This window comes from Zootoca vivipara, chromosome 10 (genome assembly GCF_963506605.1).
Source record: "Zootoca vivipara chromosome 10, rZooViv1.1, whole genome shotgun sequence".
NCBI classification, from domain to species: domain Eukaryota; kingdom Metazoa; phylum Chordata; class Lepidosauria; order Squamata; family Lacertidae; genus Zootoca; species Zootoca vivipara.
The window spans coordinates 3776887-3795753 of NC_083285.1; the positions used below are offsets into that span (position 1 = coordinate 3776887).

The 18867-nt window shown below is 41.7% G+C and overlaps 1 protein-coding gene across 4 annotated transcripts in view; it reads left to right on the top strand.

Annotated features, from left to right (window-relative positions):
• CACNA2D1 (calcium voltage-gated channel auxiliary subunit alpha2delta 1) overlaps nt 1-18867 on the top strand; it is a 412878-nt gene that overhangs the window by 320827 nt on the left and 73184 nt on the right. For all 4 annotated transcript variants that reach the window (XM_035127294.2, XM_035127296.2, XM_060279497.1 and 1 more), the window contains 3 exons: nt 1613-1723; nt 16802-16880; nt 17092-17141. In XM_035127294.2, the coding sequence (XP_034983185.1) occupies nt 1613-1723; nt 16802-16880; nt 17092-17141 (240 nt within the window). The remainder of the gene's footprint in view (nt 1-1612; nt 1724-16801; nt 16881-17091; nt 17142-18867) is intronic.

Genomic DNA, 18867 nt, shown 5'->3' on the forward strand with positions numbered 1-18867 from the left:
AGCAGGGAGGTTGGTGCACTGCAGGTACAGTACTGGAAGCATCTGATTGGCTCGGTTGTTGCAAGTGACTGCACTGATCTCATTGCTGCAAGCCTCCTTCTCTTAGTTACCAGCAGCGACTTCTGCATTGAGAAGCCAGGTGAGAAACTGTACCCTGCTGGCTGCTATTGCTACTGGTCTACCCCATCTAATATCCACTAAATTACAGTGATACCTCTGCTTACGAATAACTCTACTTATGAATGTTTCTACTTACGAACGGAGCTCTGTCCGCCATCTTGGAGGCGGTTTAGATAGGATTTTTTTCTACTTATGAATTTTTAGATAGGGTTGCTTCGACTTATGAATTTTTTTTCTCCCAATGCATTCCTATGGGATTCGACTTACAAATTCTTTCGACTTACGAATGTGCGTTCGGAACACATTAAATTCGTAAGTAGAGGTACCACTGTATGTGGATAGGCACTGTATTGGAGCCAGACTTCATTATATTTAGAGGAGATTCACTTAAACCAGTGGAACTTAATTTAAAGGTAAAGGGACCCCTGACCATTAGGTCCAGTCGTGACTGACTCTGGGGTTGCGCGCTCATCTTGCATTATTGGCCGAGGGAGCCGGCGTATAGCTTCCAGGTCATGTGGCCAGCATGACAAAGCCGCTTCTGGCAAACCAGAGCAGCACATGGAAACGCCGTTTACCTTCCCGCTGTAGCGGTTCCTATTTATCTACTTGCATTTTGATGTGCTTTTGAACTGCTAGGTTGGCAGGAGCTGGGACCAAGCAATGGGAGCTCACCCCGTCACAGGGATTCGAACTGCCGACCTTCTGATCAGCAAGCCCTAGGCTCAGTGGTTTAACCACAGCGCCACCTGGGTCCCTCTGAACTTAATTTAGGCACTCATAATTATCATAGTCATCCATTACACTGCGTCCATTATGGCTAAGTTGAATACAAACCATCCCAAACCTGGAAGCTGTACGCCGGCTCCCTCGGCCAATAATGCGAGATGAGCGCCACAGCCCCAGAGTCGGTCATGACTGGACCCAATGGTCAGGGGTCCCTTTACCGTTACCTAGAATGGAGGTCAGGACAACTATTTCCCCCATGAGGTGTGTGGATTCCAAGAGTGGGAGGGAGCACTTTGATCTATTTTTCTCAGCCACCTTCCAATCAAACTATTCATCCAATCTTGAAATAAGAAATTTCCCTGATTGGGCTGGCAAAATGAACTACTTCATATGGAAGTAGTGGAAGCCAATGCACACAGTCAGTAAGTCAAACACTCTAAATAGGAGATCCCCCAAACAATTTGCCTGCTGTCTTTGGCAAAAATGTTGGGTGGTTTATGTATAAATCACATCAGAATAATGAAGTGCTTGTTTCACATGCCCATTTATATACCTAGCAATGTGAAAGATGCAATTTATGGGAAATCACCCTTTAGAAATTTGTTTCTGAGGGCTGCATTGCACCACTAAACATTTTGTTATTTTGTTTGATGCATCATAACTGGAACCATTTTGCAAACCACTTTGAGGTTTTATTACAATCAAATGGCATATAAATTTTGTGAAATACATAAATAAAAATGCCTGTCTTTATCTCTTCCAGCACAGCCACAGTGTCTTCAGAGCTAACTGCAACAAGATTATAATGTTATTTACCGATGGTGGTGAAGAAAAAGCACAGGAGATTTTTGACAAATACAACAAGGAGAAAAAAGTAAGGTTCATTTGTTGAAGTCCTCAAGTGTTTTATGTCCTTTAAAGTTCCTTTCATAGGCATGGAACGAAGGAGAAATTTGTTCAGTTAGCATTTCATGTGAACCTACCTAATTTGCAGTCCCTTAACCAAAAACACAGCTGTCCCTCTCTCAATTTTGCTATACAGTTCTCCCACCAAAAATCATATTTTTGATTTTGCGCTAAGAATTAATGAAAGTAATGCATTCAGTTTTGCTTAATACATTATTAGAGATATGCACAAAAATTGTATATGGATTATCACACATACCGTACATTTTTAATAAAATCACAAACTGATATAGTAATGGGATGAACTGACTAAAGAACTGAGAGAGAAAAATGGGGGGGGGGAAGCAAAATGGCTGGTTTTTCCATCCTTGGCATGAGTGATTTTAAATACAAGGTTTGGGTTGTCTTTTATATATTGTATATTTTCATAAGCGCATAGTGCTATATTCTTTACACCAAAAGATATACAATACAATGCACTTAAAGAGCAAATAGCAAAGTACACTTTTTGCTTATAAATTCTATGAAAAAATGCAGCAAGTCAGTTTGTAATAACTACCATGTATGGATTAAATTTCACACATTGGTGTAATGTTAGCCAGAGACCCTTCTAGTCTCTTATAAACTCTTCAGTGAGCCTTGAGCATGTTGAGATTGGTTCCTGCAGACAAAATAGGAAAGTAGTTAACTGCATAAGTCATGCAGGTTCTGGAATGACTCATGGATAGCCATGCAGTTTGGAACCTATTAGTCTACAGATAGCAGCAAACAGGGGGCTGTTTCTCATGATATCCTGTATGTCAAACCTCTAGCATTTCCAGTTAAATTAAATTGAATGGGAAACTGGGAAAGGTGTCTGACTGAGATCTTGGAGAGCAGTCTGTTTCCTCCTCCTGCAGTGATGATCCTAGCTAATAAATGCCAATTTTCACCATTTTACCTATCAGAGATTGCATCTTTTTAAATGTCACTGAACTCTCTTAGATCCATCATTGTATGTGTACAAAATTTCACTATAGCTTTAATAACTTGAGTCAATATACCTGCCTCCAATACCAGCTTAAGATTGCATTATATATCATTACATTTTGATGTGATGCCAAACTGTGTTAGGATCCAGCTATTGGCTGCAATGGAAAACACATATATATTAATAAACAGTGTATAGCATAGTATGATAAGTCCAGTCGCAAATGACTGGGGTTGCGGTGCTCATCTCGCTTTACTGGCTGAGGGAGCCGGTGTTTGTCCGCAGACAGTTTTTCCGGGTCATGTGGCCAGCATGACAAAGCCGCTTCTGGCGAACCAGAGCAGTGCACGGAAACGCCGTTTACCTTCCCACCGGAGTGGTACCTATTTATCTATTTGCACTTTGACGTGCTTTTGAACTGCTAGGTGGGCAGGAGCTGGGACCGAGCAACAGGAGCTCACCCTGTTGTGGGGTTTCAAACTGCCGACCTTCCGATTGGCAAGCCCAAGGCTCAGTAGTTTAGACCACAGCGCAACCTGCGTCCCTATAGTACAGTATAGTATAGTATAGTTCTGTAAATCTTTCTGTTGGTGGAAAAATAGCGACCAAGACTTATCAGCTGTGTACCATTAATTCCATCAGTGCTCATTCAATTATTCAGTGTTCATTCATCCATTGAAATTTGGCAATTTTCACCAAAATTCCATTGAAATGCTTTTTGTTTTGTTTTGTTGCAAGCATGGCTGTTTAAATTAGTTTTTGTTTCTCCTTGTGCTTTTGCTGCAAAACTATTTGGATGTTTTCACAGAGTGTCATCTTTTCTGTGACTGTCCAAATGAATATCGTTTGAGAGAAGAGATTCTATATAAATTGGATTAATGAGTTGAACATCTGTTCACTGAATGGTATCTTTCACTTTTCCTGCAAAAGAAAAATCTGTTTCAGATGTTTTTGGAAATTAAGCTATGCTTTGTTACTTAATTCTTCCCAAGATAAAAATAGTAATTTTTCAGCCACCAGATTATATATTCTATGGCTATACTTGTTAATCTGTTAGTAAAGAACATTAATTAAGAATGTACAGAGCAAGCCCTAAAGTAACATGCATATATGCATGACAAGCATCTTTCTTTCTTTCTTTCTTTCTTTCTTTCTTTCTTTCTTTCTTCCTTCCTTCTTTGGCGATCACTCGTAGCCAAGTAAGATTGTCTTCCATAAACACGGTTTTAACAATGAGTCCGTAAGTGACCGTGGAGGCTAATTCTGGACCCACACGTCCTTCCACAGTGGGGACATTGGTTCCCAGGCGGGACTTGATCACAGTGTGGATTTGCCAAGTGTGCCTTCCTCTTAGCATGTTTCTCCCTTGCGTCCTGAGTTCGAGTGTCTTCAAAGCCCATGACATCTTTGGTAAAGGCTGTTCTCCAACTGGAGCGCTCGCAGGCCAGTGTTTCCCAGTTGTCAGTGTTTATACTACTTTTTTTTAGATTCGCCTTGAGACAGTCTTTAAACCTCTTTTGTTGACCATCAGCATTACGCTTTCCATTTTTAAGTTCAGAATAGAGTAGTTGCTTTGGAAGACGATCATCAGGCATCCGCACAACATGACCAGTCCAATGAAGTTGATGTTGAAGAATCATTGCTTCAACACTGGTGATCTTGCTTCTTCCAGTACATTGATACTAGTTTGCCTGTCTTCCCAAGTGATGTGTTAAAATTTTCGGAGACAGCATTGATGGAATCTTTCGAGGAGTTGGAGATGGCGTTTATAAGTGGTCCATGTTTCACAAGCATATAGTAAGGTTGGTAGTAAACAAGCCTTTTGGTTTCCCTGCGAATGTCCCGGTCCTCAAACACTCTGCACTTCAATCGGGAGAAAGCCGCACTCGCAGAGCTCAGGCAATGCTGGATTTCGGCATCACGACAAACTGGTAGATTCCTATCTGCTGCAGCCTTCATCCGCCTTCGCAGCCGTTGTAACATGCCGATTGTTACCATTTGCCTGTTCTGCCATTGAGGACTTCTTGGATCATTCTTTGTCTAGCTCCTACCCTTTGATCTTACCGCCTTGGGTGACCCTGCTGGGAGTATGAGATTCCTGACAGCTTCACTCACAAGGGTCATAGGAACGTGCAAGCCCACTCGCCACAACAAGGTGATGATCCAGCAAGAGAGAAGTATCATCATACTGTAGTGGGAAGGCTGAATACTGGGGAAAAAAGGCTAGATCAAGTCTACAGTGGGAAATGTGTGGTTTCTTTTTCTTTCTTTTTTTTAATGCTGCCTCTGCCACCTCCCACATTTTGGCATTGCATGTTCACCCTAATCTGCAAATGCCAGCTTTGGGTTTCACAAAGTGGATTCCAATAAATGTTGTATATTGCATCCATGTTTTCCTTACTATATTAAATTATTAGAGCACATTAGAATAATTTGCATATTCTGAGTCTGCTCTTAACTATACACAGAAGCACAAATCCATTTATATCACAATAGTTATTGACTTAAATGGGAAGCCCCCAGGTTTTTTAAGGACTTGATGACAATATTGGCAAACTTGTTGAGAACGAAAGAAGAGCCATTCTTAGAAGAGCTGGATGAGGCCAGTGGCCCCTCTTGTCTAGTGTCCTGTTCTCACAATGGCCAGCTAGATGCCTCTTGCCTGTTTGGGCCAGTTATTGTCAAAAAAGCAGGTATCCCCCCTCCCCCCATGAGCAGCAATCTCTGGACATATACTACAGTGTATGGTTTGTTTCTTTGGGGGAGTGTTCAATGAGGCCACAGTTTTTTCCTGAAATTCTCAGTCACTGTTACTAAAGGGGGGGGGAGAGATAATGCCGGCAGTAACATAGAATCATAGAATTGTAGAGTTGGAAGGGACCACAAGGGTCATCTAGTCCACCCCGGCAATGCAGGAATCTTTTGCCCAATGTGTAGGGCTCGAACCCATGATCCTGAGATTCAGAGTCTCATGCTCTACTGATTGATCAATCCCAATTATGTTTTATTGATTTTGTACTATTTATTTTTACTATACTTGTTATATTTATACTCAGGAGCAGCCAAGCAAGGTGGCGTGTAGCTGTATAGCAATCCAGACAGCAGCATGGTTTCCTCTCACCTGGATGATGCAGGGATGGGCAGGTGCACCAGTGGAGCCAATCCAGTGCTTCTGCCAGCCCACCTGCACAGCTCTGACCTCTCTGGCACTGCGCCCTACCCCTGCCCTGTCCTTGTAAGGGGCAAGGCAGCCGTTCCTGCTTACACTATTCTTACAAATGTCCAAGGTAGCTCACAACAGTCAACAAAGCAAACATATCATAGTTCTCAAATCCACCCCTGTCTTCTTCTGAAGTCTTCACTGATGTACTTCTCCAGGGTAGTGGAGATTGGCAGGTGGATGGTTGGATCCAGCAGCATGGATTAGGAGTTAGGATTACAACCTTAGTGTTGCAATAGGTTGAAGAAGAAGAAGAAGAAGAAGAAGAAGAAGAAGAAGAAGAAGAAGAAGAAGAAGAAGAAGAAGAAGAAGGGAGGAGCTTGTAATGATAAAATCCCCCAGGTGTCCAAATTTGGGAATTGAGCTCATTAAAAAATGAACTCTCTTTCTTTAAACTTAGAAAGAACAGAAAAAGCTTTTATCCCTGAGTTCAATATTGAGCTGAGAGCTTTTCCATAATTTACAAATGTAATAATGACTTTATTCAGCACAAAAATTAACAGTTTAAAAAAGAGGTTTTACTGAAAATTGATAGGTGCAAGCTTAAATCTGTTTTAGGAAAGCAAAAGAAGTTGCTTATTCGCTTTAGATATTCTGAATTTTATTTGCATTTATTGAACTTTCAAAGTAACATTTGAGCAGAATGCTCTTTTTGCATTATGACTTCTAGGCATCATGTATATTTTTAAAAACTAAACAATGCACATTGAATTAGGGAATTCATAAAACTTAATCAGATCTGGGACCTGTAACCTATCATTGATAGCACCAGAAGAAGTGTTTAATTGAGTCCCATGTTTCTACAAGATAGCTTTTTGCTATTCATTAACTTTGCCAAGTCATGTATAAGGAGCAATCGCAGAGAGCTTGCAGCTTTCTAGTGCTCTGTGCATTCATTTCCACTACTAAAAGTGATAACTAGAAAAGGCATTAACATCCTATACTAAACATTTTGTTGCCAGCAAATATGAGACTTCTTCAGGTAAAGGTGCAAAGGGGACCTTTGCCCTGCCCACTTGATGCTTTGTCCATTTAAGCTGAATGTCAGAAAAAGTCTGCTGTCTGGTTCTTATATGGTTACCAGTTCCAACAGTTGTTTGCCATTTTGCTCATCCCAGGGGATGGGTGACTTTGCTAGGAAAGGTAACCAGATCAGTTGCTACGTTTGTGTAATTTCACCATTCTAACATTATTGGAACAAGCACTGGAAGGATTCACTGGGAAAACAGCAACTTCACCAATCCCATATTGTAAATGGCAACCCTAGATGTGATGCACAATGGGTCAGATGTAGGCTCCAAAATCACAATCTGTTGCGCTGTGAAATCAAATGACCCTGGACAACTGTACTTATAATATTTAAAGAGCACCCCAAGTGAATCACTCTCTTCTCATCCTAAATAACAAAGTTTATACTTTGGCACAGCTTTTCTGTATTTGATATGTGCATATTAATTTACCTGTTTATTTTAGTTATTTTTGTTCAGCATCTTAATCAAAGGCAGCTAAAAATCTGAAGCAATAGAACCTTTAAAGCATCAATAAATAAAACAATTGGCAACAGAAAGCAAATTTAATAGCAGCATCAAGTCAGGTTGAAAGCAGAAAAAAAGCCATATTCGGGGGTTCTGTTAATAATTTAACTAGGAGGGAACCACTTACGCTGGGCTGTTTGGGGTGTATGCACATTTTGCTATCTGGCAGCCCTACCTAGGTACAAAATACTGTAAAGCTTTGTGCAAAATATAGCTATGAATCCATGGGACTGAGAGCATATTCACAATACAGTCATACCTCGGGATACGTCCACTTCATGTTGTGTCTTTTCAGGTTATGGATGCACCGAACCCGGAAGTCCTGGAACAGGTTACTTCCAGGTTCGGCGTGTCTGTGACCTGCGCGCGTGCGCAGAAGCACTAAATTGCACTTTGCACATGTGCAGAACCACTGCATTGCATCACGCGCGTGCGCAGATGCGGCCTTTTCATGTTTCAAACGAGCCGCCGAAACAGATCCCATTCACAACATGAGGTACCACTGTATGCTTCATTCACAAGAACTGGTAACACTCAGGCAGTAGAGCAAAGATTTTAGCACTGCAAGATGAAAGCCTACCTTGCAACTATTTGAATCACAATCAGTGGGTCTGCAAATTTCTAAAGATTCCAGGAATGAATGTGACACAAAGTATCTAACATGCAATGTCTAAGTGAGACATGACACCACGGAACTGCTTCTCTCTCTCTCTCTCTCTCTCTCTCTCTCTCTCTCTCTCTCTCTCTCTCTCTCTGTGTGTGTGTGTGTGTGTGTGTGTGTGTGTCTCCCTCCCTCCCTTAAAAACTGTTGAAAGCCTGGCCTAATCCTTTCATAGTTGCTACTTTTGAGTATTTTAGAGGTGGGGGCATTTTATAGGTCCATGTCCTTCACACATGAGATACACTTAGCAATTATTGCATGAGCATTTTTTGTGCTTTAAGATGTAGAAGAAATTATATGGTTACAAATGATTATGGAATACTCCTCTTACTGCATAACAGCAACAGTATTTTCTATGAACATAGTGGATAGTTTGTGTCAGTATCAGAATATCTTGTGTCTCCTCGTTGCTTGGAACTGATAAAATTGCATCTTCCAGCAATGTTTGCGTATCACGTGACATTGCCTACTCAGTTTTGCTTACATTGTTTTGTTCAACCTGACTTCTGTTTAACCTTCAAGTTGACAAGTTAGAAGAAAATAATAAACATTTTGTGCTTTCCCTGAACATCTAGGCTCTGAGAAGTGTCCCTATAAATTACTGGGTTCATCCTTTTTAGCTGGCATATGGTTATATTTAAAGTTGTTTTCTGTCTCTATAGATAACTTGCACCATAAATCCCTGGAGTTTTATGTAACCAAATTAACTCTGAGTAGTCGAAAGAACATGATAATGACTCCAGTGCACACCATATCATTTCTGTATAATGATAATCTGCCTGTCGGTCTATCATCTATTCCAGGAACACCCAACATAGTGCCCTCCAGATGTTGTTAGACGACAGCGCCCCTTGTCTGTCCCACAAGATCTGGAGAGCACTAAGTTGGCTATCTTTGACCTATCCCTTTATGTTGCCATGTTGACAATATTATATTTGTCTTTGTTGGGTGTGAGTAGACCCTAGCAATTGCAGAAATGTTGAGCTGCATCCCTTGTCTTCATCTGGATTCAGAACAGTTGGTTGTGATGCAAACAGAAAGGTCTGGCACCAGCTATGGGGGGGGGGAGGAGCTTCGCCCCCCTCAATATTTGTGAGGAGGGGGCTGCGTCCCCTCAATATTGGGGATGTAGCCATCCCATGGGCACTGGGCAGGATGCGTGGAGAGTGAAGATGTGCTCCCCATCCCCTGCTGCCACTGGGAGTACACTAGGATGCTGGGCGGGACATGTCACATGATACTGGCCTCCCCCCCAGTGTTGGGGGCAAGTTGGCACCCCTCCTGACACATGTGGGTTGCCTACCTTCTTCAACTGAGAAGAACAAATTAGTGTGCACAAAGGCCCGTGATCATCCTGCCTTCTCTCCCAGCTGCCAAGCACAGCAAGGCTGCAGATGCGGTGGGGGCCTTCCACTCTATAAATTCCCATTGATTGGCAGACAAGGTTTGGATTACCTTGGTTTAGTCCAAAGGTTTCCACCTACCATCCCCTTTAAAAAAACCCACATACTCAGCCCCCCCCCCGGGAAATCTACCTTCCGTAAGTGAGCAAACACAGTGACAAATTTGCATTCTTTTACATTTCCACCTACGTCCTACAACATCGTAAAAAAAGATGTTGTAAATAGGCAGGCAAGCTGCGATCCACTTCCTGGGCCCGGGTGAATCCGAAAAGGGTTCCCCCAAGTCCAGGAAATCCCCTTGCCTCCAGCGTGACCACCGGATCCAGGGGAAGCATTGTCGCTGTTCCACAACAGTGCCCAACCTGGTGGTCAGGAGATGAAACAAGTACAAACGGCTTTTGAAAAATTTCTTCTCTTTTTGCTTTATACTTCCACCGCTCCCTCAACACCTCCCAATTGCACCAGAGGCTCCCACTGCCCCCCAGGATTGTCCCAGCATCCCCCAGGGGGTGGTATCGCCCACTTTGGGAAATGCTGGTTTAGTCAGCAGCTGAGGTTCAATTGGAGCCCTAGTCTAACTGTAGTGCTAGGGCTCAAAACAGTTTTGTTTTTTTAAAGTTCCGTTAGACATTAGTATGCAAAAAGAGTGACGTAACGATTCTCTGAAATCATTTGCAATGCACTTTATCTTTGCAATGCATTTACCATGCTAAATATATGTGCACCCCCTGCCTCCTGCCAGTTTTCCTGTTGTATCTGTAGCATGTCAAAGGAGTCGCTGCGTGGCCAAGGTAGGGAGGGTATCTCCCAAACCAACCCCAGGGTGCTTAGTGGAAGTGTAGTGTCGTCATCAATCCAGATTTATGAGTCAACAGACCATAATATATGCCAAATGAAGGATAGGTCAAAGTAAAATATATTCTACAGATCTATTTTAAAACAACAATTGTGTATCAAACATTGTAAAGGTAAAGGGACCCCTGACCATTTGGTCCAGTCGCAGACGATTCTGGGGTTGCAGTGCTCATCTCGCTTTATTGGCCGAGGGAGCCAGCGTTCAGCTTTCGGGTCATGTGGCCAGCATGACAAAGCCGCTTTCTGGTGAACCAGAGCAGCGCACGGAAACGCTGTTTACCTTCCCGCTGGAGCAGTAACCTATTTATCTACTTGCACTTTGACATACTTTTGAACTTCTAGGTTGCAGGAGCTGGGACTGAGCAACGGGAGTTCACCCCATCGTGGGGATTTGAACCGCCAACCTTCTGATCGGCAAGCCCTAGGCTCAGTGGTTTAACCCACAGCGCCACCCGCGTCCCTATCAAACATTGTAGGTTGAGCTTTAATAAAAATGTTTATCCACTGGCATTAACCCCATCAAGAAAAAGAAAGAAAGCAGCAATTTATTGAATCTCCCAGGAAGTGTCCTTATTAAGGGAAACAGCAAGCATTCTCTTGGACTTAAAAAAATTGCAATTAAAAACATATGTGCAAGAGATTCAGTTTCACCCAAAGACATTTCATGAGAGGTATTCTTTAAACCAAAAATGACATAGCATGACATCTAGTCAAATAGAAAAGGCTCTTATGTGATTGGGCAAAGATAATGGTCTCAAACTGGGAGTAGTCCTTCACATTTAGCATACACAATCATGAGCCAAAAGAATTTCAGATAGCATGTCAATATCAATAGCTCAAATCCTTTACCCCAAAGAATGGCTCTCAGAAAAAAGTAGACTTTTTCCATGAAGAAGTAAATGGATCTACTAATGTTAGAGCAGAATGGGAATTGACAGAACTATTAGGACAAAGAATAAGACAGTATCTTAGAGCCAATTTCTAGGGCAGGTTTGTCAAGCAACACACTTTGGAGAACCCAAAAATCCTCTCAAAAAGTTGCTCATAGTCTATGGAGGGATGGAAACAAGTGATACAGCCACTCTGTAGAAAAAAATGGATTATTAACTTATTCTGAGATATTGGAAGAGCTGCAAGAACAAGGAAAAAGGTGAATAATAATAATAAGTATAGTGTGTTAATTTGATTTTAGATGTAATAGGGGGAGGGGAGTTCACTTAAAATCCTGGGTCACTGATTGTTAAGAAGGCCAGCCATCTTGAAGAATGTCAGACGACCCACTCAAAAAATGTGCATTGTAATTGAATTTAAAATTCACCTAATTTACCCATCACTTTGCAGAAACACATTTACTCATAAGAATAATTGCCTATGCTCTCTGCTTCTCATGCATACATTTATTTAATTAATGGCTTGTTGTGCTTGTAATGTCATAGCATCTGGTGAATGACACAGATTGATTAAGCTTTCCTCTTCATAAAGCCCCATTAGCTAAAATTGGTCCACTAGTATGAATTGGGAATATTTGGCAGTCTGCAAAACAGATGATTCCAACACATGAGATAGCATTTTTACAAACCTTTTTTTAATGTTCTGAGCCAAATTTATAAATCCTGATTACTTAGCTCAAATAATTTGAATATAAGGGAAACCTAAGATAGGTATCAAAGAGAATCCATGCCCATTTACCATTTAAGTACCAAAAACATTGTGGGGCAGTGCCAGTTCGTTTAATCAATCTAAGCACAAATAAAGGTGCAATAATTAAAGATGTACATTTTGTTGCTCTTAAATAAATATTTGCTAATTTTTCCAAACTGATTTTGTAATTTCCATTGCTTACAAGACCCACCCATTTTGGTGCTTCATTTTGTATCTCTGTCATGAGGTAATGCATGAAAAATGCTTACATTTTCTTGAATACTCACCATAATACTCATGGTTTTCCTTTGCATTTTCATTAACATGTTTTAGGTACGGATAGAAAAGATCTTTCTCCAGTTTAATCTGGAAAGAGCTTCAGTAAAACCATTTATTTGAAAGATAGGTAGAAAATAAGTAGTTACACCCCCCCTCCCACACACACACACATATCCCAAGCTGAACTCATACACCACAAGTGTCCCAGAAAAACTGGGACATCCCATTTTTTTCCTGTGAGTGCACAATGGACCTTCTGGTCACCGTGATCTTGCACAATTTCACACCAAGTCTTTCGGGGTTGCAATCTTCCACAGCATCCCAAAGCACATCTTTTGGGGGACGCGACAACATAGTTCCAAAAAGTGCATCTTTTGGGGTCTGTGATCTCGCACAGGTCACTTGACTCACGTGGGAACACAGATGAGAAGATGCACATCCCAGTTTGGGTATTCAGCATGTTGGAGGGTATGTGAACTGCTTTTTAACAGTTTATGGTAAGGTCCTGTTTTTGCCAGTAGATAAATTCTCATTTTTATTGTTTTTAGACTAAATGCAGCTTTCTGTGGTATATCTCTATTCTGAATATAAACAAATGGAAAAGAGAGGAGGATTTCTAGTAACCAACTATGTATGCTGTTTCTTACTGTTGTATTTAATACTGTAATCCCCCCCATAGAATACTATATAAAATTTCTCCCTTTGCCTTCAGAAGATGAGCTTTGATGGAAAGCTATTAATTACTGTAGAACATTGACAGTTAGGCTGAGTAGGCTATTGGGTTGTTAATATTATTGGAAAATTCTATCTCAGCTATTCTGCATCAAATCAAGTTGAAGGATGGCCTATATTTTGTCAGCTAAGATGTGATTTCCCTTCCACAGGCTGTACTCAGGCAAGAAACTTAAATAGATGACAGCCTTAAGTGGTTGGTCTGTGCAATATGTTTTCTAGGTGCTTGTTATTAAATATTTTTGGATTTGCATATCGAGGAAAAGACCCTTACTCTTCTGATGAGCAGAGATTAAATCCTGCTGCTTTGGATGCAGGATCTTGTTCCAGGTTGGGAGCAGCAATGCACATCCAATGCATAATTAAACCCTGGCTTGTTGCCCGTCAGTGATTGTCAGCAGATGGATGAGCGGGTGTGGTTTGCGGGAAATGGGCCTAACTGGGACCCCCTTCCACAAAAGGTGAAGGAAAAGTGAAAGAAGACCCACCTGTTTGCTCCAGTCCTGCACAGAGGCTTGGGGGAAATGGCTGTGTCTTCAGGGCTTTTGCAGGAAGGCAGAAGCACACAGTGTCCTTTTCCCTTTTCTCCCTTCAGTCCCCCAAGATATACAGAGGAACTCAGGGTAGGAAGGGAGGCAATGACTAGAAAGGCCCAAATATTTGGGCCTTTGCTCTTTGATTTTGATTCTCAATTCAGTATTTAGCAGTCCGTCTTCCAGAAAGGTTTAGTAATTTTGATTGTGGATACAAGGGGGTGAGGGGAGGGAAATGCTTGCTTTGTGACTGCATTCAGGATTTCTTCCTCAGCTGTATTCATATAAGGCAAATTACCTGCTATTGACACCTGCTGTCTGCACTTGATGCAGCTAAACTCACATAGAGGAATTTTTAATTAGAAGTGTGGACGGTGCCAAGCCATAAAAATGCCATTCTAGTATTTCCAGATAAACAGCCTTTTCTTTTCTGTTGCAGAAAAGAAAATATACATTATGTTCAGAGTATGAAAGTATAAGATTTTTGCTTTTAGTGTACATTTTGCACATCAAATTGATTTTCAGGTGAATAAACCCCTATTTTAAGGAGGTGGCTGTAGAAGAGAACAATTAATTGGAATATCTTGGGAACATTATGGATCAGGGCCATCTCTTGAGTTGTATACGAAAAGCGTAGACAAAAGAACATAGGAAGGTCATCTCCAGATAGGAAGCAATTATCTAAATTAAAAGAAAAAGTTTAGTGATTCTGATCTCATGCACTGTGAGGATTATATGACCTAGACATTTGAATACAAGCTTGGAAAGCTAACATGCCTGGCTACGTATTCTTGGTTTATCCCTGCTGAAATTAATATGGAAAGCTTTGGTGGTAAAAATGAATGCCTCGCATCTCATTAAATCATATTCCTGTTGTTTTCTCCCCTTTTGCTTAAGATTGTATTTCGATTAATTGTATTTGGATTTGCATAAATGCTGATCATTTTTGAGACTTGTACGTTGTAAAATCAGCCTGTATTTGTCATTGTAGTAGACAGGATAGGAACTTCCAAGATGAAGAGATCTGGTAAATGGGCCCTGCTGGTAAATTAGGATTTTCTGTGCACTTTCCTTCCTCCTTTTAACTTTAGAAAACAATTAATTGCCATCAGAGGCTTGAGGCTGCTGGACTCACAGTAATGAGGGTAGAAACCTGAAAGGAGAAGGCAGACATAGATACCAGTGGAAGATGTTGGAGACAAAGATTAAGAGGGCAGAGGAGAATTGAAACCACCGCTTTACAAGTTATCTTGAAAAAGCTGCCTTTAGTTTTCTTTCTCTTGTACTTGCAAATACACTGATTTTCATCTCCGCTACCCTTCCCTAGATACTATCACTTAACAATCAAGACTAAAGTTCTGAGCCCAGCAAAAGGGTATATAGCAATGGATAATTAACATTCATTTTTGGAATGTAGTTGAGCGGGCCAATGAAATGCATGTCTGAAAGCAGCTTCAGATGTAAATGATGAGCAAGCAAAGTGACTTGTTGTGCTATACAGTACTGTACTAGCTTGTCACTGTGTTCCTGAAATGTCATAGAATCATAGAATCATAGAGTTGGATGAGACCACAAGGGCCATCCAGTCCAACCCCCTGCCAAGCAGGAAACACCATCAAAGCATTCTTGACATATGGCTGTCAAGCCTCTGCTTAAAGACCTCCAAAGAAGGAGACTCCACCACACTTCTTGGCAGCAAATTCCACTGTCGAACAGCTCTTACTGTCAGGAAGTTCTTCCTAATGTTTAGGCAGAATCTTCTTTTTTGTAGTTTGAATCCATTGCTCCGTGTCCGCTTCTCTGGAGCAGCAGAAAACAACCTTTCACCCTCCTCTATATGGCATCCTTTAATATATTTGAACATGGCTATCATGTCACCCCTTAACCTTCTTTTCTCCAGGCTAAACATGCCCAGCTCCCTAAGCCGTTCCTCATAAGGCATTGTTTCCAGGCCTTTGACCATTTTGGTTGCCCTCCTCTGGACACATTCCAGCTTGTCAGTATCCTTCTTGAACTGTGGTGCCCAGAACTGGACACAGTACTCCAGGTGAGGTCTGACCAGAGCAGAATACAGTGGTACTATTACTTCCCTTGATCTAGACGCTATACTCCTATTGATGCAGCCCAGAATTGCATTGGCTTTTTAAGCTGCTGCATCACACTGTTGACTCATGTCAAGTTTGTGGTCTACCAGGACTCCTAGATCCTAGATCCTTTTCACATGTCCAAAGTCACTATGTTTCTTTTGGTAAGAGTGAACAGTGCCACTGACCATTCCCCAAACACATCCCTGAGTCTTAGCAGAGTCAGCCAGATTCATCTTTCAAATGCAAAAATATACAGTACAGATCAGTTTTTCGTGAAATATAAGATAAGCTTCAAAGTCTTTATGCAAGGGAGACCTCTGCTCTGCTGTTAGTTTTCCCAGTAGGCTGCTTTGAATGGAGCAGTAAAAAATGGCATACTCTTGAGTGGTGCCCTAACATGATTTAATTAGGTCCATGTAAAAAAATCAAATTAAGCAATGAGAGCGAATGAGCCTTGCTTTTTCCTTAGGGAAAACACCAACTATCTTATACATCCCCAGCTCTTCCACTAGGTGGCAATAATTAGATTCAGAACAAAATCACATTTCAAATGTCAAAAGTAGTGACCTTTTTTGCCCAGTACAATATCGTTAATAGCAATTAAGAGTGAAAGATGCAAACTTTTAGGCAGCTAGAATTATTACAAAATAATGTTAATGTTTCATAACAATAATAATAATGTTAATTGATTAGGTAGTAAAAATCCTTGTTCATTCACCAATACGTTTAGAAAAATATGAATATTCTTGTCCAAAGTAATTTTTCAGGCTGATTCATATGTCTGGGGAATCACCCACTAACAGGACCTCAGTTTCATCAGGATTGAGCTTCAGTTTCAATAAAGTGTACCTCTGTACATTATTTGTGGATAGAAGCAATTTATGGAGTTTGTCACCACTTGTTTTAATTGAAAATTAAGAAAAAAGTAGTTATTTGAGTCAGGGTGCCCAGTGGCCATTCTGGGACATTATAAAAGTATAGAAGGAGAGAAAAGCATGGTAATTCACTGGTGAAATTCAGTTGTGATTATCTGGCATTCAACATGCCTTTTTAAAAATGAAAGAAAGAAAAGAGAAAAATGTCTCTTGTATTAATGAACGTATTCGACTCCTCTTTTTGTATTTTCTTAGGTCCGTGTATTTACATTTTCTGTTGGTCAACATAATTATGACAAGGGACCCATACAATGGATGGCCTGCAAAAATAAAGGTATTGTGTGCACTTATTTCTCTTTATTGCAGCAAAATGGCGCTGACACTGAATCAAATGAATGCCCTAAAATCACTTGTTGAAATGAAGCATTTTCAGTAGGCAATGAAATATCAGAACGGCCAAGTGTTCCTGACTAATTTTGTGGAAACGGCATTCTAGAGTACTGGTGTCACCCAGTGAAAAGCCTGTTTTATGTTTTGTATTTCAGGTTACTATTATGAAATTCCTTCCATTGGTGCCATAAGAATAAACACACAGGTACGTTTGCGGGAATTTATAGAACAGCAATCATTTTTGAAAGTCTGGCATGAGAACCAGTCATCACAATAGCTCACAGGGCTGTTTTTGGACATATTTTATTGGGTGAAAACATTTTCACTTCAGTTTATTTCGCACAAGATTGGTTCCAAATAAATCTGTAAGGATTCCTGTGACAGAATATCCACTGAGCGATTCTCAGTGCCTTTATATAGATCAGGAATGGGGAACCTGTGGTGCTCCAGATGTTGTTCAGCTCTAGCTTCCATCAGCATCAGCCAGCATGACCAGTGGTTAGAGATCGTGGGAGTTGTAGTCCAACGACATCTGGAGGGCCGCATGCTGCTCATCCCTGGTATAGATGTCAAACCATATTATGGGGCAGAATAGAACCCTGCATAGGGCTGGAAAAGAGATCCGAAATGCCACTCTGTGGTTACAGTTCTGCATGTCGGAGCATGTACCTCAAATTCAGGGACGCTCCAGAAGGATACTGTGGCGAGAGGCCTCAAAAGCTGCTGAAAGATCAAAGTGAATCAGCAGGGCCACACTTCCTCATCTCTTTCCCAGTAGAGGTTATGAACCAAAGAATTTAGAGCTGTCTCAGTCCCAAAATGGCACTGGCTTTGCATGAATGTTGAAGTGCCCCAGAAGGGTGCTAGGGGCACACACTTGAGACCACGTCTGTCAACTCAGGCACCGATCTTTGTCCTACCTCCAGGAACAGCCCTTCACATCCAGTGCACAGGCTTACTGGTGTGAGAGATTGATTTGATGCATAAAAACTCTCCTCCTTATGCTTGTAGTGTACTGAATTTCCAGCTTGGGTGACCTAGCCCCTCAATTCATCCACAAAGGTCTCTCTAATGCACATCTCATGCACTATCAAATGATGGATCTGGAGTTCACCAAAGGCACCACCAGGTGGGAGGAAAGGAAGGAAGGAAGGAAGGAAGGAAGGAAGGAAGGAAGGAAGGAAGGAAGGGAAGGCACCTCCAGGTGGGAGGGAAGCTGGCATGGTCACTCAGGTTGTGATGACTGAAGAATGGATGGCCCAGAGGGGTCACAGCTGTCAAATGTATGTGGCCTTTTCTCCTTACCTGTCTCAACCATCCCACACTGGCATACCACCTTCAACTCGAGACTGCAAATTAGGGTGCCCCAATTCACCCCCAAAATACAATCTTCCAAACCTGGGTGGCCCAACTTTTCGTACCAATTGGGCTGCAAGAGTACTTCAACACAGAACCCATGGGCCACACACTGCCTTGTTGTGTGGGGGTGGGGAAGAGGGGCGCAAATTTGACACCCCTCCCCCAAGCCCTCATGCTGCCTTCCGAAAGGCTAAGTGAGCCACCGGCTAAAAGTCAGATAGCTGTTTATTTCCTTCTGATGGAAGGGTATTCCACAGGGTGGGTGCCACTACCGAGAAGGCCTTCTGTTTGGTTCCCTGTAACTTTGCTTCTTGCAGTGAGAGAGCCGCTAGAAGGCCCTTGGTGCTGGACCTCGGTGTCCGGGCTGAGCGATGGGAATAGAGAAGCTCCTTCTGGTATGCAGGTCCAAAGCCGTGTTAGGTCCAACACTTTCAATTGTGTTCAGGAACATACTGGGAGCACACCAACACCCTCCCCAAAGCAGAACACAACAGCGACTGATAGCCACTTCCGTGACTCTTTACCATGCTTATTTCCCAGCCTTCCACGCATCACTTTCATCTTGTTCTCCC